This window comes from Cricetulus griseus, chromosome X (genome assembly GCF_003668045.3).
Source record: "Cricetulus griseus strain 17A/GY chromosome X, alternate assembly CriGri-PICRH-1.0, whole genome shotgun sequence".
Taxonomy (NCBI): Eukaryota; Metazoa; Chordata; class Mammalia; order Rodentia; family Cricetidae; genus Cricetulus; species Cricetulus griseus.
The window spans coordinates 107,352,353-107,374,776 of record NC_048604.1 but is presented as its reverse complement, the minus strand read 5'-3'; the positions used below and the strand labels follow the sequence as shown (position 1 = coordinate 107,374,776).

Sequence of the window (22,424 nt, the reverse complement as noted above, 5' to 3'; positions counted from 1 at the left end):
TATATAATATATATATATATATATATGTGTGTGTGTGTGTGTGTGTGTGTGTGTGTGTGTGTGTGTGTGTATAATATTTTTTGTTTTCAATACATCCCAACTGCAGTTTCCTCTCTTCACTCATTGCAGTCCCCCGCCTCTCACCCCTCCCAGTCCCCACCCACCTCCCCTCTCACCCAAATTTTTTTTTGTTGTTTTTTCGAGACAGGGTTTCTCTGTGTAGCTTTGGAGCCTATCCTGGCACTCACTCTGGAGACCAGGCTGGCCTCAAACTCACAGAGATCTGCCTGCCTCTGCCTCCCAAGTGCTAGGATTAAAGGTGAGCGCCACCAAAGCCTGGCCTCACCCACATTTTCTACGTGTTAATTCATTATTTCTGTTGTTGCTTTGAAACTGAATTTCACTATGTAGCCTAGGCTGGCTTGGAATTCACAATCCTCCTGCCTCAGATTCCTGGGATTATAGGCATGCATCACCACACTAGACTCTTCATCTTTTTAATGGTCAAATAACATTCTGCTTTTAATTTTAGATGTATTTATTTTATGAGTATGGGTGTTTTGCCTAGATTATGTGATGTGCAACATACATGTGCCTTGTGCCCAGAGGTGTTGAATCCCCTGGAACTGGACTTATTTATGCATGATTGTGAGCTGCTTTGTTGGTGTTGGGATCAAAGTCAGGTTCTCTGCAAGAACAAGTGTTCTTAACTGCTGAGCCACCTCTCCAGCCCAGTATTTCAATTTTTGATTATACCATGTTTTGTTTATTCATTCATCAACTGATTTGTTTAGTTGTTTCTACTTTGGGGTTATTATTATTATTATCTATAAGGCAACAATGAATACTCTATGGGCTTTTGTATAGTTGTACATTTTTCTTCTGTTTGGACAGATACCCAGAAGTAGAACTGTTGGCTCTATTTTTTTTTTTCGAGACAGGGTTTCTCTGTGGCTTTGTAGGCTGTCCTGGAAACAACTCTTGTAGATCAGGCTGGTCTCGAACTCACAGAGATCCACCTGCCTCTGCCTCCCGAGTGGCTCTATTTTTTTTAACCTTTTAAGGAATAGCCTGGCTGCTTTACAAAGCAATGGCTTCATTTTACATTCCTGCTTGCAATGGATGAGGGTTCCAATTTCTCCATGTCCGTGCTAACATCTTTGATTTAGCCATCATAGATGATGTGGTATCTATTATGCATGTTTAAGAAACTGATGTTTAGGGGCTCAGAAGTTAAAAGCACCTGCTGTTCTTCCTGAGTACCCAAGTTCATTTCCCAGCCCCTATATCAGTACTCCCCACTCACAGCCACCTGTAATTCCAGCTCCAGGGAATCCAATGCTCTCCAAAAGCATCTGTACATATAATGTAACACACATACAATAATAATAACAATAATAACAAAGCTTTAAAAAGAAAGCGATGTTTATTTTCCATTAGCTTTATTTCACTTTCTGTTCAACAGCCTGTGGAAGGTTAGCTCAAGAACATTCACTCTGCATCTGTTTCTATGAAGGCAATCCTGGCCAGTGGGAGCCTAAGCCCAGTACTCACTGGCCACCTAAGCACACTAGAGGACTGCTGCATAGGCTCAGAAAGCATTTGCCATGCTTTCAAACCATTCTGGATCCAACCTCATGTCAGAAAGCTGGCTATTCTATTGTCACTGAGCTTCCTCCTTAGTTAGTCACAGCCTTTTCAGCACCTTTCAGTTTGCCCTTCCTGTTCAATTTCTTCATGAGTTCTGTAGAAGTACAGAACATTTATCACTAGGAAAATCAGGGACGGCTTCAGAAAAATTCCATTTGACTTGAGACTTCTTCTTCTTCTTCTTCTTCTTCTTCTTCTTCTTCTTCTTCTTCTTCTTCTTCTTCTTCTTCTTCTTCCTCCTCCTCCTCCTCCTCCTCCTCCCTCCTCCTCCTCCTCTTCCCTCCTCTTCCTCCTCCTCCTCCTCCTCCTCCTCCTCCTTCTCTTCCTCTTCTTCATTTCTTCCTCCTCTTCTTCTTTCTCTTCCTTGTCTCCATCTCCTCCTCCTTCTCTTCTCCTTTTCCTCCTCCTCCTTCTTCATGTATGTGGGTGTTTTGATAGCACTTACATAGAGTGCCTGGTGCCCATGGAGGCCAAAGGAGGGTGTCAGGTCCCCCTGGAACTGGAGTTACAGATGGTTTGAATTGCCATGTGGGTGCTAGAAATTGAATTCTGGTCCTCTGGAATAGCAGCCAGTGTGCTTAATTTCTGAATCATCTCTCCAGCCCCCAAAGTTTCTATTGTTGTCATTTTGATTTTTTTTGAGATAGCATCTCATACTGTCGCCCAGGATGGTGTGGAACTCATTATTTAGCCCAGGTTGGCCCTGAACTCCTGACAATTCTCCTGCCTCAATCTTACAAGTGAAGGCATTATAGACCCATTCTGAGCATTTGATTTAAGTCTTGATGGATACATAAAACTTCATTGGATGGCAATGATGGAATGAACAAAGATACCATTTCCATGGGGAATAGAAAATGATGGTTGAGCCGGGTGTTGGTGGCGCTTGCCTTTAATCCCAGCACTTGGGAGGCAGAGGCAGGAGGATCTCTGTTCATTCGAGGCCAGCCTGGTCTACACAGTGAGTTCCAGCACAGGTTCCAAAAACAATACAGAGAAACCCTGTCTCGAAAAACCAAAACCAAAACAAAACAAGAAAATGATGGTTGAAGAAAGATGTTTTGACATCAAGTCAGACTCTGATGGGGAGTCCGGGGGGCATGGGAGGGGCTTGTTGGAGTGGATGATCTTGAGGCTGCCTTGGTCAAAAGACTAGCTAACATGGGGAATCCTGGGGTTGCGTAGGATTGGGAATCTGAGCATTGATTTGCATGGAGAATTTAGAGGCTGGCTGGAGGTAAATGCCTGGGAACTTTCGTGTGTGGTGATGGTGGTGGTGGTTGTGCTGCTGCTGCTGCTGCTGCTGCTGCTGCTGCTGCTGCTGCTGCTGCTGGAGGTGGTGGGAGTAGAATTCCAGGGGCTGCCAGGGATAGGGAACTACAGACTGGGTGGGCTGTAAGATCACAGAGCTAGAGAAACACAGAAGTACAGGGATGGAGGGATGATCCATAGACTAGTTGGAATGAAAAAATCAAGAGTTTGTCATGAGGCTGGAAGGAAGCCTGAGACAGGAAGCCAGCTGGGCTAGGGAATAGGATATTGTTTGGGGTTGGCAGACGAGAGGGTTAGAAGTCTGAGTTGGCTGAGTCTTGAGACTGCCTGGGATGGGTGTTCTGATGGTTTGCATCTTGGGCCCCTTGGACATGTGAGAATAGGTTGGAGGACTTCATTAAGCTGTTAGGTGAAGACCCCAGAACTGCTGGAATGGATATATCTCCTGCAGACTGAGCTACGGCTGACCTCCAGCTGAGGTGCCAGTGCCTTGGGGCTGGTCCAGTTCGGGTGCTGGTGGCGACTGCAGGTGGGGCGCGCGGGGGCGGGTCGGGAGAGCTGGGTGGGGCAGGGGCGGGGGCGGCCGGCGGCCGGGGCGGTCCCGCGCGCCGCGCTGCGCAGTGACTCCGCAGCGGGCGGAGCGCCGTGGGCCGCGTCCTTCCGAGCCCTGGCGGTGGTGGTGGCGGTGACGGCGGCGGCGGCGGCGCGGCAGCCTCAGCTCCTGCGCCCCGTGCCGCCGGCCCCAGCGCTGTCTCCCGGGCCCCCCAGGGCCCCCGGGCCCCCGAGCCCGGTGCGCGCCCTCGCGTCCCGCCGGCCCCCTCCCCCGGCTGGGCCCGGGGGAGGGTGGCGCCGTGAGCGAGCGGGGACTGGGCTCTCCTGCCCATTCCCCTGTCCCTGGGCCGCCAGGATGGAGGCGGGGTCCGGGCCCCCGGGTGGCCCGGGATCTGAGAGCCCCAACCGGGCGGTGGAGTACCTGCTGGAGCTGAACAACATCATTGAGAGTCAGCAGCAGCTGTTGGAGACCCAGCGGCGGCGCATCGAAGAGCTGGAGGGCCAGTTGGACCAGCTCACCCAGGAGAACCGCGACCTACGGGAGGAGAGCCAGCTGCACCGCGGGGAACTGCACCGGGACCCCCTTGGCGCGCGGGATAGCCCTGGCCGCGAGAGCCAGTACCAGAATCTGCGCGAGACCCAGTTCCACCACCGCGAGCTGCGGGAGAGCCAGTTCCACCAGGCGTCCCGGGACGTGGGTTACCCGAACCGGGATGGCGCCTACCAGAACCGGGAAGCTATCTATCGGGACAAGGAACGAGAAGCCTCCTATCAGCTCCAGGACACTACCGGCTACACAGCCCGCGAGCGCGACGTGGCCCAGTGCCACCTGCACCACGAGAACCCAGCCCTGAGTCGAGAGCGTGGCGGGAGGGAGGCCGGGCCAGCGCACCCGGGCCGCGAGAAGGAAGCCGGCTATTCCTCGGCGGTGGGCGTGGGGCAGCGGCCACCGCGGGAGCGGGGCCAGTTGAGCCGTGGCGCATCCAGAAGCTCCAGCCCTGGCGCGGGCGGAGGTCACAGCACCAGTACCAGCACCAGCCCGGCTACAACCCTCCAGAGAAAGTAAGGAATGTGTTTGCAATCCCCCACCCCACCCTTCCCTTCCCCTCTAGATTCCTCTCCAAGTTATCTGGCGGATAAAGTATATGAAGCCCATGCCTGATCCCATTTCCTGCTTCTCCTGTCCCAATCGGGAGAATCCAGGTCCTCCTCAGCCAGCTGACATGCTTTCCCCAGCCACCACACACTGGTTTGGTCAGATGAGTGCAGTCTTTTTCTTTTTCTTCTTTTTCTTCTTCTTCTTCTTCTTCTTCTTCTTCTTCTTCTTCTTCTTCTTCTTCTTCTTCTTCTTCTTCTTCTTCTTCTTCTCCTAATTCTTCTTCTCCTCCTAATTCTTCTTCTTCTTCTTTTTTTAACCTCCAGAACCAAGGCCAGTTAAAGACTAAAGCAATCCCCACTACCTCTTTCCACTTCTTCAACCCCCAGCGGTATTCTTTCCCGAGGATGGAATAAATATTTTTTTAAACAGAGGTGGTACCAATTCAAAGCCCCGAAGGAGAGGAACACTCCTACACACCTTTTTTTGGGGTGGGGGTAATCTTGTCTAGAGGCAGGTAGGGATCAGAATGGATTCTGGCAGCTGAGACATCCCTCCAAGGAGAACTGCAGTACATCTTGGCATGGGGGGGGGTGTGATGGTGGCAAAGATGGGGGAGCAAAGATGGAAGCTAGGCCTTTGGTTAGTTTCTCAAAGTCCAGCTGGTCTCCACCCTTCAAGAAAAACAACACCCATTTAAAGAGCCCTACCAGGAAGGGAAGTCCATAGATCTCCCATCTGTTGGATTAGCTTCAGTTCCGGTGTTGGGGTCTGTACATGTGTCTGAGACAGGATAGGAATATTTCTGAGTTGATGGGACATGGGCAGGGTCCACTTTTCCCATATAGATCCCATTGTGTGCTGCTTGGGATAGATTAGATGTATTAGCCTGTGAGTCAAGGGCATGAAGGCTCACAGGGATGCCCTAAAGGCTCTCCTATTGCTTTGCTGCTATAGTGGAAAGAACACTGAACCGGGTTTCCCTTCCAGCTCTGTTGCAGATTGGCTTTGTGACCTTGACTGAGTCGTTCTTCTGTCAGTCCATCCTTTCCCCTATATTTCTTTTAAAGGCAAGGTCTGCCAACTGAGATTCAATGGTGATGTTACTAACCCAGCCACACCAAAGAGCAAGTCTGAAGTCATTTAGCAAATGGACAGGCTTCCCCCTCCTCTCACTGCTCAGCTGGTCCTACCATGTGCCACAACTAGTGGAGTGTCTCTTGGAGGCTGGGCTGGGGGTGGGGAAGCCTTCTGCCTCAGGAAATCTGCCGGGAGACAGCTCTCTGCAACTCCCCCATGGTGAGGCAGCAGGCTGGGGTGCTGGGTTGAGATGGCTGGGCCCCAGGAGCAGCAGCTGCAGCTTGAGGGCTTGGCTGGGCTCCACTGCAGTGCACCCTTAGCTGAGTGTTGGGGTGGAGGGACAGCCCCAGAATGGGGGCAGAGAAAGACTGGACAGGGCATTGTGGTCCTTGGGCCTGGTTGCAGACTTCTCTAGAGGGGTCAGGCCTATGATGGAGGGAGCAGCCTCATTGTGTATGACTCCAGGGAGCAGATCCAGGAACAGTGGGGACATTTGAGATAAAATCAAGAGAACTTTTCAGTCTAGCCAGTTGTGATGCAGTAGATTGCCTCAAGGGTTGGGGGTGGTGGCTGGCCTGACAGGTCCAGTTGAGGACTAGACGGGGTCCGAGAGAGCTGGAAGAAACATATAGTTCCTGACTCGGGCACTGAGCCCAGTGAAAAGACCTGAATCTTCCTCAATTTCAAAATTCCATTGCTCTCAGATTCTCCATTCTGCAGTCATAGGTCTGAATGTCTTGGCTGGCTGGAAGCCCATTTGCCATTCTGCCATCTTTGCAGGCCTGCTTCAGACTCCCTCCTTCTTTTTGTGCACTTTCCAGGTTGGTTGTTGGAATGCCTTGCACCACATTTCCTACTGGGCTAATAAAAGAGGTTTAAATAGCACTTTGAATGTCTCTCAACTACATATTAAGTGTTTGCCTATCTGTGATTACTTCATTTGGACTTCACAACAAAGCCCACTTAGTGAGCATTGGCAACTCCATTTTAGAGAGGGAGAAACAGGCTTCAAGTCGAAGGAGCCTTATTAAGGTTTTGCTACTAGTTGCTAATGGAACTGGGACTAGAATCTAAGTCTGCCTCTCTTACAGGCACGTTATTTGTTTCCTAGAGCTTAACCAGCCCCTAGGAGTCTTGGCCTCAGGACCTGGTGAGGTACTGAACTACGAAAAGCCAAGGGAGCCTTAGGTATCTCCAGGTTTTGAACCAGAAGAGATGGGTCTGGAATGAGTGGAGGAGTCGATGGGGAGAAGAGCCGACTACCTTCCTCTTTCCCACCTTCCTCCTTGCCTGGTGTCAGGAGAACCTGTAGCCATTGCTGTAACCAATGCTGCTGCAAGCAACTCCCCTGCTAGGCCTGTTCTGGGTTTGTAAGGAGTGGGTGAGAAGGCTGCTGTTGGAAGCGCGGGCAGGCAGGGTGGGAGTTCAGCAGCTGAGGCTGCAGCATTGGGGGAGAACAGGCAGAGCTGGTACAGGCTGGGCTCTGGTGGGCCCTAGGCTCCCTCTGGTGGACAGACTGGGGAGAATTAGGGTCCGGGTCAAGATGTAGCTTTTTGGGAACCCGGTCTGCCTAGGACTCAGTTCTCCCAACCACCCTGTACATCTGTCACCACCATCACGTCACAACATAAGAAACTGAGGGCTCTGAGCAGTAAAGTCCATCCGAGGTCATGCTACTAACACAACATACACAACATATTCCTGTGAACTTTGCCTTCTTTGCTTTGCCTGTCACCCATCCATGTCCATATCAGTTACCCAGAGCTCCCACATCCTTCCATACTGCTCTTCTGGACAGGTTCCAGCATGCCAGAATCTCTTCTGCCAGGCTCTGGGTGTGGTCTTCCTAGTGTGACAGAAAGCGACATGAATCCCTGCCTCCTTCTGGTCACTGGTACATGAGGATTTAGTTGTTGGATTACTAGTTGTTGAGCCTGACCAATGCTTGTCATTTTACGTGGAACTGTCACCTCCTGCCAGGATTTTAAGAGCTCTTTTTTGTTGTTTAAGCTTGGTCTGCTCCCTCCCCCTACAGTTCTGACACCTAGAATGATTTATAGAGGCTAGGACCCACTGCTGAGTGTCCCGTGCTCAAGAGAGCTGTGTTCCTACGTTTTCTGCATGGGCCTAGCTCCGTCTCTGCTCTATGCAGTGGTGGGCTGAAGCCAATGTCGTGGTAACTGTGTATCCTCTGCCCCCACCAACCCTGCAAGCTGGCTCACATTTGGATACTGAACCTAGAGAGGCCAGCCTGGTGTTCTCGACACCCAGGGTGATGCGTGGTCTACCACGTCACTGTTGAACTACCATCAGCTGCAGGTGGTGGGGTTGTCAGCAAGCTCCCTACAGGGGCTGAGGCCACTGAGAGCGAGTGACAGTGAGAGTGAGCCAGGACAGAGGCTCTGGGGGAAGTCTGGCTCCTTTGGCGTGCTGGATTCTTTTTCTACGGTGCCTGTCTTTCCTTTCACGAGGGAGACTATTTATTGCCCCCTCCGCTGTGTTGTGAGCATTATGCTGGTGTGGGAGAAAATGATAATGTTGAATTTAATGAGAATTAGGAGTCTTGCTCCTCTGTCTAGATCTGGGGCAAGAATGGGGTTGTTGTCATCCACAAATATTTCTTGGCTGTGTTCACAGAGCAGGAGGGGCCACCAGGCTGAGCAAACACCATGCTCTTGGCACTTGCAGAGCTCTCTTCCCACCAGCCAGGAAGACAGGGTTTCGGGCTTAGTCAGGCCTTAGACACAGTCCTGAGGACAAAGTGAACAGAAAGGGTGGAGTTTCTCAGAGGATAGAGGGATCAAGACAGGCAAGGCCACTGGTTGAGGACTTGGCCAGTAGAGGAAGGTGCTATGAAGAAAAATGTGCACAGTTGCTTGGTGTCATCACAGTTGAGATGTGTGGCAGGAGGAAGACACCAGGCTTGATGTTGACTGACTGTTCTTCCTCTGTCCATCCCTGTCAACTGTGGCCTCTGCATTTGCTTGGGGCAGAGGAAAGGCCTGGTGAAGAGGCCATATGTGTACCGACTCTCAGCCTTCTGTGTGGTAGGTCTATCCTATGCAGCTTTATGTAATAATAGCTAACATTTTTCTACTGCATTGACTGTGTGCTGGGCACTTCGTTCTGAGTGCTTCCCATGTAGCCAGTCATTCTGTTTTCACACGAATCCTTTCATGTAATTATTGTCAACTCCATTTTTTGGGTGAAGAAACTAAGGACTAGGAAGTCCAGGTAACATATCCAAGGTCCCTAAGTGAATAAGTGGCAGGACTGTAAAAGAGCTAGTAGGAACCCAGGGTCTGTAGCATTCTTGGCATTCTTACTCATCCGGCAGCCCTAGTTCTTATCTCATTTCCACAGAATCCTTGCCAGGTGGGTGTTATTGTTATCCTCATTTTTCAGACGAGGAAATGGAAATCGGAGAGGAGCAGTGAGTTACACAGCTGGCTGAGACCTAGAGCTGTATGGCTTCCAGTCCTTCAGTGCCCTGTTGTTCCCTTCCATCGGTGGGGGTTTAAAGACATGAACTCTAGGCGTGACTCTGGCTTGCCTCCTACAGAGGTTCCCTTTTGCAGTCACCTCCTGCTTTTTCCATGATGTCCTGAGAGATTACTCTTCTTTTTCTGTCAAGCCTCTGATAAATCAGCTGGAGCCAAGCCATGTCTGCAGTCTGGCTCCTCTGTTTTCTCTGTCTTTCTGTTTCTGTCCACAGATTTCCCTTCTCTCTTTTTTTGCGAATTCCTTTTCTACAGCCCGTGCCTAAATTACCCTGGCCATGTGCTGCCATCATTAGTCCACCAGGCCTTCTGATGGCCTCTGTGACTTGGCTAATACTGTTCGCTTCTCCTTGGTTTCTTACTATTATTTCTAAGGCTGAATTAGCTGACACCTCTTCGAGCTTTATTTGCTGGTCCTTTTTAAAAATTATTTTTTGTTTTATTTTATGTGTATGGCTTTTTTGCCTGCATGTGTGTATGTGTAGTACATGTGAGTCCATGGAGAGGAAAAGAGGGTACGAGATCCCCTGGAATTGAAGCTATGAACTGTCGTGTGAGTTGCTGGGAATCAAACCTGGGTCTTATAGAAGAGGGACAAGCACTCTTAACCACTGAGCACTTGTTGGTCCTCCAAGATGCTCAGTTTATCCCTGACATTTGCCGTGAAAAGTTTAGCCTTTTTATTTTATTTTTATTTTATGTGTAGGAGTGGTTTGTCTGCATGAGAGGGCATCGGATGCCCTGGGACCACAGTTCCAGATTGTGGTTCTCGGAATGAAACCTGGGTCCTAAGCGCTCTCTCTCTATCTACACCTACATCTATATCCTTCTTAGTTGTTCACATCTTGTGCCTCCTAGCAACCTCGAAAACAGTGGTTCTCAACCTGTGGGTTTCGACCCTGTTGGGGTTGCATATCAGATAATTACATTATGATTCGTAACAGTAGCAAAATTAGTTATGAACTAGAAGTGAAAATAATTGTATGGTTGGAGGGGTCACCACAGCATGGGGAACTGGATTAAAGGGTCTCAGCATTGGGAAGGTTGAGAACCACTGGTCTAAAAGCAGTCAGACTTACCTGACATGTATTGAGTACATGTTATATATCAGATTCTGTGCTTGGTGCTGGGGGCACAACAAAGGAGTGAACAACTTGGAAGTAAATCACATAGCACATAGTTAACTGCTCAATCAATTCTGAGAAGACAATATGTATGTCTGATTAAATCCTTGTGAACTAATAGCCAGGTCCCTCAGTTTTGTTTTTGTTTGTTTGTTTTATTATTCTGGATTCCTGTTGAGAGAAATGTCACCTTCAAAATTCTCTTGGCTTTTTCCTCTTGCTCCCTGGAGGCAGTTGGCTTAGGATTTTTCTACTTTTTAAACCCAGCATGGTCTCCCAATTGACACAGTGACAGAGAAGCCAAGTCGGATGAGACTTTAGAGGTATACAGGCCAATCTGCTCATCATTCCATCTCCCTAGCATGCCATGCCCATGTCAAGCCACATTCTTGACTCTTGGTTCAAAATCTTCTCTTCTGAATGAACCAGGAGTTCTGTACAGGACATGTATGCAGTTCAACCAAATCCAGCTACAAGTTGTTTATTGGCACCTTTTTTTTCATTTCTTTTCCTTTTTTGTATCCATCCAGTCTTTATTGAGACTATATGTTAGGCCAGGCACAGCATGTTGGGAGTGGGAGTAGACTTCGCCTCTTTGGCTCATTCCCTGGCAAGGTCATATGCATCGGTCCCAGGGGAGAATGATAAATAGATGACTTATTTCCTCTTTGGAGGGGCTCTTGAGGGAATAATGATTTGCCAAGTAGTCTAGTTTCCTCCTGCTCTCTCCGTCTCACCAAGTGTCCAGTTTTCCAGACCCTTGAAAACACATACACAGGAAACCCATCTCGGATCCTTAGTAGCTGAAGCTCCTTGGGACCTGGGAACCCTGAGCACTACCTGAGAGAATCTGAGGGAAGTAGGATGTTCTGGAATGTGGACTTCATGTGAGACTCTCAGCATCATTTCACTTGCAGGGCCTGTTTTTTATTTTATTTTTCCCCTCAGCAGGACACGGGGATAAAACTGTATTTTATAATATATATGATTCATACTAATCCCCATTCCCCCGCCCCACTCCCAACCCCTCAGTGTGTCAGAAACTTTCCTGCCTGCTCCTCATATTCATCAAGGTCCTGATCAGGATGGAAAGCAGAGAGCTAAGGATAGAAAAGAAAAGATGATACTGCCCTGCCCCCTAGAGGCGAAGTGTAACAAACAACAGGAAAATAGTTCCATCATATCCAAAACAAAGGCAGATAGCCAGAGCTATACGACTGATCGGGATTGTTCCTCTTATGCTTTAGATGTAAATTAATCACCACCATCATCCAAAAGGTACCCTTCCCTTATATAAGATACATGTCTATGGCATAATGTGATTTCTTTTTTAGACTATAGGTTTTATTTCCTTTTAGTTGGCACATAGGAATTAGAGTGAGGATGTATGAATTTTATGCTTTCTTAAAGGGTTAGGAATACTGCATATCCAGGCCTAATGATTTCCTACTAGATCCCAGGATACAGTGTTCTACACCCATCTGAATCAAACCAATGTTTTCTTCTATATAACCATGTTAGAATTACTGTCATTAGGGGCTAGTCGTTGATTAATATAATGTGTGTGAGGCCCCGGTTCATTTTCTGTTGTATTCCCTGACGAATAAACATTGGCCATGAGGAGGAATTGTGAGCAAATTAGTTTCATCTTTAGGGAGGAGCTCAGTTTATTCCAAACATTGAAAAAAATTGTTGTATATGATGCAAAGTATCTAAGTGGCACCTCACACAACTGCACTTCTGCTGTGTTAGCCACTTCTTGAGTAGCCCAATTCAACTGTGTTGGTGCGAATTGAATATGAAATAGCTAATCTCAGCACACAGTATGTGTTCATTCACTGATAAACATTATTATTAATGATACTTTCTAAAGCTGTGTGCTATATGAAAGGAAGGAGGAAGTGGCCAAGTAGACACTCCCCAGAATTCTGAGAGAGGTTAATGCAGTGAATATTTGCATGTCTAGTGCATGTTGCACCTTGTGCCCTAACAGGTAAGAGTTTGGTGATTTACACTGCACAATTCTGGCTTCAGGGTAAGAAAGCAATTGTGGAAACAGATGAACACAAAGTGGTATCCAGTGCTGTATTGCCAGAGGGAAGGACCTAAGGATTGGTATCTACAGACCATCAGGGAAGGCTTCTTGGAGGAGGTGATCTCTAAATGGAGGCTCAAAGGATAAGTTAGAGTTAACTAGTGAAAGAAGATGGTGTGGGTTGTTGGGAATTGGGGGCAAATGAGAGGCTAAGGTGGGGGAAACAGCCTAAGTGTACTCATACATGAAGTATGTGCAAAGAAAAGGAAGATTTTTTATCTATAGAAACAAACTAGAGCAGCAGATAGGAGGCAGGGAGTTTCATCAAAGTGGAGGAGGTCCTGAAGAATTGGTCAGCTTAGAGCATGAGGACATAAGATGACAGCATCAGGAGCTTCAAGCTAGGGAGAGAGGTGCCCATTGCATGGTATATTGAGAGTCACATTTTGGAGCAATCTCCCTAGAAAGGCAGACTGTAAGATAGATTTGAAAACATCTAGTGAGGAAGTGCATGCAACAGTCTAGATGAGAGACTGTAAGATCTGCACTCCTATGAATATGAAAGCAGTGCAGATGCCTATTTACAGATGAATCAAGAAAATTTGTATATATACAGTGCAGTTTTATTCATCCTTAAAAAGAATTAATAATGTCATTTGTAAGAAAAATGAATAGAACTGGAAATCATGCTAAGCAAAATAAGCCAGACTTAGAAAGACTAATCTTTCTCATATGTAGAATCTACACACACACACACACAACAACCACACACACACACACACACACCACACACACACATATATAATATATATATATATATATATATATATATATATATATCTGGGAGCTAGGGAGATGGCTCCCTGGGTGAAACACTTGCTGTCCAGTCATGAGGACCTGAGATAGAATTGCCAGCACCCACTAAAAAGCTGGGTGTGCTGGTGTGCTCCTGTAATCCCAGCCCTGGGGGAGGTGGAGACAGGGGGGACTTATGGGCCTTGCCAGCTAGTCATTCTAACCAGGCAGTGAGCTCCAGATTCGGTGTGAGACCCTGTCTCAAAGATAAAGAGGAGAGCTGTTTTGGAAGACACTAGGCATCAACCTCTGGCATGACCACATACAACACACATGCATGAACAGACACATACACAATTATATATGACATGATAGCAGAAATGGGACCATATGGAGGGGAGAAGGAGACTAGTGAAGGGAGAAGAGAAAAATAAGAGGGTGCAATATGAGGGTGAATATGAGCAAATGGCAAAAATAGACATGTATGAAAATGATATAATGAGCCTTTAATGCCAGCACTCAGGAGGCAGAAGCAGACAGATCTCTGAGTTCCAGGCTAGTGTGGTCTACAGGGGGGGAGTTCCAGGACAGCAAGGACTAAGCAGCCCTGTAGCAAAAAGAAAACAAAAGAAAGAAAGAAAATGACACAATGAAACTAATTTTTAAAAGAAAACAATTTGTTAGGAGAGTCATTCTCATTTTAAAAAGGAAAAAAAGACCTGCACACTTGGGTGCCGGAGAGAGAGAATGGTGATGACAATAAACTCCTCAAGTGCCATCATAGAAGGGAACACAGCACACTGAAGGAGCTCGGAGGAATGGCAGCCATTCATGATCGGCTGGAAAGGCCTGAAGTACGCAGCGATTTCCTTTGCAGGTGAGAAGATTACGACCAGAAGCCACAAAAGACTGTGTAAGGCCCTGCAAGTGTGTGTAGAAAAGAGCCTCGGGACTGGAAGAGAACCTCTAAAATGCTTCTGTCCAATGTGCTGCTTCCTGCTCTAAAATCTTAGGATTGCTTTTGTGTTCTACTTAGAGAAACCCAAATGAAAGAAAGAAGAAAACTAGGACTCAAAGAGATTGGGTGCCTTGTTGGGGATGAAGCAACAAAGAGCTTCTAAAGGGGCTCTTGCTTGAGTGGTAGACTGGCCTCCTGCTCTGATTTGGCTCCTCAGAAACCAAGGTGCTTGATTCATAGCTGGGATAGGAACTCTTTCTTCTTTTTCTCCACCAGCTCAGGACCAAACTTCTTGCTGCTGGTTTTTGTCTTGCTAGAACTTGTTTGATGTATCTGAGGCAGCTCAAAGGCAATTTCTGGCTTGACAGCCAGGCCTGGCCACCCCCTGCCCCCATTTCAATTTTCATATAAAGGAGGGATGTGCTTTTGAGAATATAAATGCTGCCTCAACCGTGCTAGATGACCTCAGTGAAGCCATTTTATGTTTTATAAGCTTTTAGTTCCTGGTCTTTAAAATGAAATAAACAATACCTACTGCTCAAGATTAACCGAGATAATTTGAATTGCACTCTCTGATGTTTGTACTCAATAAACAATTATTTTTGTTCTCTTTCTAAAATCTCCTGTGGACAGTGATTTGAAGAATCCAGTGCTAGGCCAAGCTTTGCTTTTCCTGAAAATGGTGCGTTCTCTCTTTGCTAATTGGAGCTAATATTGTATCTTCCTTTATGCCTCGACCACCAGTTAACCTGAAATATAGCTGTAGCATCTTTGTTGATCTCTCTTCCTGAGTTCTTATTTTTTGGTTCAATTTCTGGTCTGTCTTTATCTGTGCTCTTGGAGTAAGTCACTTTAAATCCTTCATGAGTCAGGCAGGTATAAGTAATAACTGAGTATAAATAGTTGAGTAAATGGAAGGCTGGACGGGCTGGAATGGTAGTGGTGATATTTGAAGAGGACCAGAAGTGGTGCAGGTTGATTTGGTTGAAGAGACTCTGTGGATTGTTGCAGGGAGCCAAAGTATTAGTTTAGAGCAGTGGCTCTCAACCTTCCTAATGCTGTGACCCTTTAATACAGTTCCTCGTGTTGTGGTGACCCCCAGCCATAAAATTATTTTTGTTGCTACTTCATAACTGTAATTGTGCTACTGTTATGAATTGTAATTTGTGTTTTCTGAAGGTCGTAGGTGACCCCTGTGAAAGGGTCATTCTACACCCCAAAGGGGTCACGATGCCCATGCTGAGAACCACTGCTTTAGAGTGTCTAGTGCTGTGCCTAACCTCTCTCGCTCCTGCTCTACACAGAAGCAATCACTGGAGACTAGGACCTCATATCAGCAGAATCATCACCCTCTCTGCTCAGTATGTACAGTGTGGAAGACAGAGAACCCAAGAAAGGAAAGGGACTTGATTTTAGAATGTTAAAAATTATACCAGCCAGTCAAGGTAGCAGCCACCTCAGCTGGAAGGCTGAGGCAGGAGGATCACTTGAGCACAGGATTTCAAGACCAACCCGGGCAACACAGTCAAAAAGACCTCATCTCACATACAGCAAAAACCAAATCAGCACAAATCAAGGCAGTGTATATACAATATTATTTTTAGTTTTAATTGACACAGTAATTATACATGTTTATTAGATACAGTATAGCAATTTAATATATGATTACAATATGTGATCATCAGATCAGGGTGATTAACCTGTACACAAACATTTATTATTTCTTTGTATTGAGATCATTAAAACCTTCTCTACTAGCTAATTTGAAATATTCCATTAGTTTTGTCAACTATTGTTGTCCTGTTGCACTACAAAACAGTTGAAGTTATTCCTTCCATCTAGAACCCACCCAATAACCATCGTCTTTCCACTCCCTCCCCATTCTTTTCAGTTTTGGTAAACATTATACTGTTCTGTATTTCTGTGAGATTAACTTTTTACCTTCTACATTTACGTTAGATCATGCAGCATACACACTCATTTTCAAGTGATACATGAAGGAGTTGTAGAATAAAAAGCCAATGTCTTGCCAGGCATGGTGGCACATGTCTGTAATCTCTGCTTTAGGAATGCTAAGGGAGAAGGATTCTTGGGGATGGGGAATGCCGGATGGGATCATAGGGAGAACCTGTCATAAAAGGCTTCCCTCTTGCTTCCTAGCCCCTGGAGGTAGCCACTTCTTTTTGTTGTTGCTGTTTTTTGTTTAGTTTTAAATTTTTAGACATAGTCTCACTTACTGGTTGGCCTGGAACTTGCTACGTATATCACACTGGCCTCAGATTTGCTAAGATTGTCCTGCCTCGCCTCCTGATTCCTGGTGTTACATGCATGGATCACTATGCCTGGCTGTTGTTGTTTTCAGGCAGGATCTCATGAAGTCCAGGGTGGCTTTAGAGTTGCTATATAGCTGAGGCTGGCCTTGAACTCTAGATCCTCCTGTCTCCATTTCCTAAGTACTGGAATTATAGACATTTAGCCTCCCCCCTCCCCAAACCCAGTTGCTGGATATGATCACTTTTATCATTTAGCTTTTCTGGTAGTAACTTATCTCTTCTTTGTTATTACATTTTCGCATGTGTGTATGAGCGAATTAACATGCATTTGCATATACTATGGCAATTAGAGGCCAAAAGACAACTTTTTCTCTTTTCTCTCTCTCTCTCTCTCTCTCTCTCTCTCTCTCTCTCTTTCTTTCTTTCTTTCTTTCTTTTGGTTTTTGAGACAGGGTTTCTCTGTGTAGCTTTGGAGGTTGTGCTGGAACTCACTCTGTAGACCAGGCTGGCCTTGAACTCACAGAGATCCACCTGCCTCTACCTCCCGAGTGCTGAGATTAAAGGCGTGAGACACCAGCGCCTGGCTAGGACAGCTTTTTCAGATCAACTTTGCCTTGGATTGAGTTCAGGTCATTAGTCCTGGTGGCAAGCACCCCAGACCTCTGAGCCATCTCACCAACCCTGTGACTTCATGTTTCTAAGTAGTCTGCTTTAAGAATTACTTCCTCACTTATCAGCTTAAAACATTATCTCTCTTTTCTTGCTATTTAATTTCCATTAATTTTAAAATTTGTACTCAAAGTAATGGATTTAATTATGGGATTTTTATACATACTGTCAACAAATCAATGGATAAAGAAAAAGTGATGAATATACACATGGAATTTATTTAGCTGTAAAGAAAAATGAAGTCATAACATTTGCCAGAAAGCGGATGCAACTGGAAATTATGAATTCACACAAAGTATCCCAGATCATATATATGCACATATATGTGTGTATATATGAGAATGAGTATATGTCATGAAAAGGGGGACTATGAAGAGAGAGAAAGAGGTCTTAAGGGAGGGAGGGGTGGAGAGAAGATAAAAGGAAGCTTAGAGAATGCCTGTGACATGGAAGCTGAAGGAGAGCTAGCAGTGATGTAAAGAGGACTAACAGGATGGGGAGGGGTTAGGAGAGGGGAGTAGGGAAGAGGATCAACAAAAACATTTGTTAAATTTTCTTTTAGTGGCTGGGTGTTGGTGGGGCACGCCTTTAATCCCAGCACTCGGGAGACAGATGCAGGCTGATCTCTGTGAGTTCGAGGCCAGCCTGGTCTACAGAGCGAGTGCCAGGATAGGCTCCAAAGCTACACAGAGAAACCCTGTCTCGAAAAACAAACAAACCAACAAAAAATTATTTTCGCTTATTTGTTTGTAACACTGCATTCCTTCCCCCATCTCAAATTGTGATAGTTTTCTCTCCTTTTTTCTGCTTTACAGACTAAGAATGAGTTAACAGAAACTCTTACTGACATGTTTGTATATCCAGAATCACTTGTGCACTCTCAGGTTTTATTTGGTGATCCAACAGGGAGATGATTGTTATAGTAGGTGTCCTTCAAATGCCAAAATAAAAAGCAGCTTATTTGGGGCCACTAAAATGTCATTAGATACTCTAATCCATCCCTCATAGTTTGATTCCTTACTCCAGCAGCCCTGTGACATTTCCACTGTACGTAAAAGCCAGGCAGCTCGTGTTCTGAGCCCAGCACTTAGGGTGGCAAGGAAGGAAGGAGGGAAGGAAGGAGGGAGGAAGGGAGGGAGGGAGGGAAGGAAGGAATGATTTTGTTTACTATTATTATTATTGTGTGTGTGTGATGCATATGTATATGAGCACCTGCCATGGTGTGCATGAGGAAGTCAGCACATAACTTGTAGGAGTCAGTTCTCTCCTTCCACCATGCGAGGTCTGGGGAACAAATGTCATTAGGCTTGCCCAGTAAGTACCTTCACATGCTGAGCCATCTCCCTGGGCTGAAAGGCTTTTGTATACTGTCAGTTTATCCCTTGTCTTTTGCCCCCCTGGTGATGTCTGCCCTTCACGGTACATGCCAAGGCTAAGTCTGGCTAATCTCTCCTGGCCCAAGGGGCTCCCTCCTCAACTGCAACCCCCTATGAGGGTTGGCTTCCTTCAACTCCCCAACCCTCTGTTGATTTTTTTTTCTTTCAGAAACTTGTTGAAATCTCATACTCACCGATGATGTCATCCTCTCCCATTCTTTTTCCTGATAGTTCATACTTAATATACTATTCCTTTACTTTTGTTTACTGCAGGGAGAGAGGAGATGCACATTGATGCTCTTGAGTTACAGGCTTTGGCTCTAGCTAAACCTGATTGAAACTAGAAATTATTAGTAACTGCACATTCCTAATAGCCAAGCTTGGATGACCTCTTTTTGATCCTATGTTACTGTTGGTCCCAGCCAGTGGCATGAACATTCCTCTAGCATCCCTGGTGCATCCCTTTCCTTAACCTCCTCTACCTAGTCAAGGAGCCTCAGCTGAGGAATGGATACCTGGGCTCTGCCCCCATTCTGGCTATTGCATCCTTATGATGTCTCCAAGCCTTCGCCTTCACCTCTCTGGGCATCCTGTCTGTGACTTGACAGGTTTCTGATCTACTGTGAGCCAGGGTTGGCTAGGTACTTGTGTGACGGGAGATGGGAGACAGGGGAGGAAGGCAAGTCAAGTCTGCAGGCTGGTATGGGAGATGAAGTGCCTCTTGGCTCTGTTGTGACAGAAAGGAGCAGAAGTTGTGGCAGCTAAAGGCATTTGTTGTGAGCATGTATGATGACACATGCCTACTCAGGAGGCAGAGGCAGGAGGACCACAAGTTCCCCATAGGCATGCACTGCATAGCAAAATCCTGTCTCCAAAAGCCAAGCAATCAGACGAATACAGATTTTTAACTCATATCCACCGCTTATTGGCTGGGTGATTGTGGGTAATTCACATTGCTCCTCCAAGCTTCGGTTTCTGTTTCTGTATGATAAGAACAACTTCCTTGCACAGATGTTTGGGAGACAGGATGAGTCCTGGACCATTATAAACACATAATAAATAGTACCATTGTTATTATTTGGGTTATTGTAAGTTTGGCTATGATAAAGACCTGCTTATTATATTTACTATGATTACATAATACTTGTTTAGGAATTAAAGGAGGCATACCTTGGGTGAAGCCTCCCTGGTGCTTCCCAGCAATTATAAGGCAAAGTCCATACCCTGTTGCTTGGTCTTTAAGTCTTTGGTTGTAGTCTTTTGGTTTTCTTCAAGATATAAATACAATGTGATCTTTGCCTCTTTAGTTCTGGAACATGACATTTAAAATGTGGTAGCCCTGTGCAGTGTTACGTGCCTATAATCCCAGCACTTAGAAGGCACAAATGGGAAGATCAAGATTTCCAGGCCATCACCCTCTCTGAGGAGTGGATGGGGGATGCCATGGGGACATGGGGGCCATGGGAGGATGGGAGGGAGAGGGAACTGGGAGTGGTATGTAAAATAAGATTGTTTTAAAAATAAAAAGTAAATATTAAAAAATATTTCCTGGCCAGCCTGAGCTGCCTAGTGAAATCTTGTCTCAGAAAAATAAGAATAAGAGCTGGGTGGTGGTGTACACCTTTAATCCCAGCACATCAGAGGCAAAGGTGGGTGGATCTCTATGAGTTTGAGGCCAGCCTGGTCTACAGAGTGAGTTCCAGGTCAGCCAGGACTGTTACACAGAGAAACCCTGTCTCAAAACAAAACAAAACAAAACAAATAGACAAATATATAGTCGACAGTATGAATCGATCTTTACCGTCACCAGCACCACTAGCATCATCTTTTTTATCCCAGACTTGTTCAGACAAGGACTATAGAGAAACTATAGAGAAACATTCTAGAAAGACCCTTAATACATAATGTTTTTTTTCTCCAGAAGCATCTAGCATCTTTTCTTTAATCCCCAGTGTTTTGAAATGCCATAGCAGCATATCTGGATGTGGGTCTTTGTTTTGTTTATCTTGTTGGCCTTTCATTCCTTCAGTTCTGGGAAACATTCTTCTATTGTATCTTTGAGCATTTCCTTCCTGCTGGCTCCTCCATTTTCTATTTCTGGAACCCCTATTGTTAGGTGGAGGAATTCCTCAATTAATGCTCTCATTTTCTCATCTTTTCTCTCCTGCCGTCCTCTTTATTGTGTTGTTTTGTTTCCTAGGATATCTCTTCACCTTTTATTTTTTAATCCCAGGGACATTTTCATTCTGGCTCTCACCATTCTCCATTTCCCAGATTTCTTCATTGTCTTTGTTCCTTCCAGATTCCTTCTTTGGTTTGTTTTCTTTGTCCATCTGCTTTCTAGGTTGGTGGTCTCCCTCACATAGTTTTGCATCATACAGTAATCTTTGACTGCTTGGAACTGTGTTTCCTTTGAAAATAATGAATTTTATTAAGGTTTATTTAACATAAAGCAAAATATACCTAACTTGGGGGCTGGAGAGATGGCTCAGCAGTTAAGAGCACCTGTTGCTCTTTCAGAGGACTCAGGTTCAGTTCCCAACACCTGCATGGTAGTTTATAACCATCTATAACTACAGTTCCAGAGAACCTAGCCTCCTCTTCTAGCCTTTGCTGGCACCAAGCATATACACAGTGCACTTACATGCATACAGACAAAACATTTGTACACATAAAATAAAGCCAAATAACCTTTAAAACAGAAGCCTCAACTTAAGAGCCTTTCCATGATGATGCCTTGAGAATAGCTCCCATGACACTACACAGGTGCATAGAATTTGTGTGCAGCCCACTTTGCTGTCGGAAGCAGTAGAGTAGAAGGAAGTTAGGGTCCCACCATTTTCCAAGGAAGATCCCTTTGCTTTTAGGTCTGTTTCACCCCATCTGCCACTGCACCTGGTGTTCCCAAATCCAAAGCCTCCGGCTGCCGGGATAGTGCTGGAGGTGGAGAGAATCTGACTGGACAGCATTGAGGACAGCATTGCAAGTCACTATTTTTAGCTTTATCCCTCACTCTGCCTTCTGAGGTGTACAGTGCCTCCAAATCTTGAGCACTGAAGGGGTTCTACAAAGTGAAATAGTTTACTTCTGGTCAGCATCCTAGACTTTGTCTTTCTGTCTTTTTGTTTTTAATTTACTCACATTTTAGTGGGATTTGCAAAGTAACAGAGACAAATCAGTTCGTTCAACTCATTGTGTTTAAGTGAACATTCCCTTTTTAATTCTAGCTAACTTGTATTTATTCATCTTTCATGACTCATGTAGGCACCATATCCTCAAAGAATTTGTGTACATGTCCATAGGGTGGGTTAATGAGCCCTTCTCTGTTCTCCCTTGATATCTACTTCTTCCTTCCCTGTCAGCCATAATCAGAGCGTTCTGCAATTGCCTATTTCAAGCATGACTGACACATCTTCTGGTGGTCTGGAGCTATGCCTCATTTCATCCCATAGCCCTAGTTTGGGATCTGGTCATAAGAGTACAGAGTGAATATGTGCTAATGGAATGAATGAATGAATGACTATAAAACCAGACATAGCTAGAGGGAATGGCCATCTAGAAAGAGTAATAAGCTGGATACAATTGCTCCTATATAAGGTTAGTTTCCTAAGATCCATGTGTTGCTTTAAAGCCGTGTGTGAAAGTCTACCAAAGCCCAATTTAAAGCAATGGGAAAATATGCCTGCATCCATTCTCTACATTCAGAGGGTGGTTAACTACATCATGACAAATCAAAATAATGGTCTTGAAGAATATGCACTTATATGGGGAAACATGTAAGAGGAAAAGCAATAAAAATCATACATTGCAAAATCATTTCTACTACATGAAGAGATGCAAAGACTGAGAGGAATAGAACAAGTGTTCAGAGTGGTTGCTGCCTCTGTGATGCACATCTTCTCCTTTCCTTTTCCAAGGGTTCCTAGATTTTCTAATGTAAGAATGCATTCAGTGCACAATTGTTTAAAAAGCTGTTCAGAAATGAAGATCAGTATACTGAAAGAGCTATGAATGAAATGACCCAATGGATAGCCTGGGAATCAA

At 45.6% G+C, this 22,424-nt stretch overlaps 1 protein-coding gene across 2 annotated transcripts in view; it reads left to right on the top strand.

Moving 5' to 3' along the window:
• Positions 1-3,814: 3,814 nt before the first annotated feature.
• Positions 3,815-22,424, top strand: part of LOC100762612 (IQ motif and Sec7 domain ArfGEF 2) — an 82,963-nt gene continuing 64,353 nt past the window's right edge. For both annotated transcript variants that reach the window (XM_027432142.2, XM_035449975.1), the window contains exon 1: positions 3,815-4,536. In XM_027432142.2, coding sequence (XP_027287943.1) covers positions 3,830-4,536 — 707 coding nt within the window. In that variant the 5' untranslated portion in view covers positions 3,815-3,829. The remainder of the gene's footprint in view (positions 4,537-22,424) is intronic.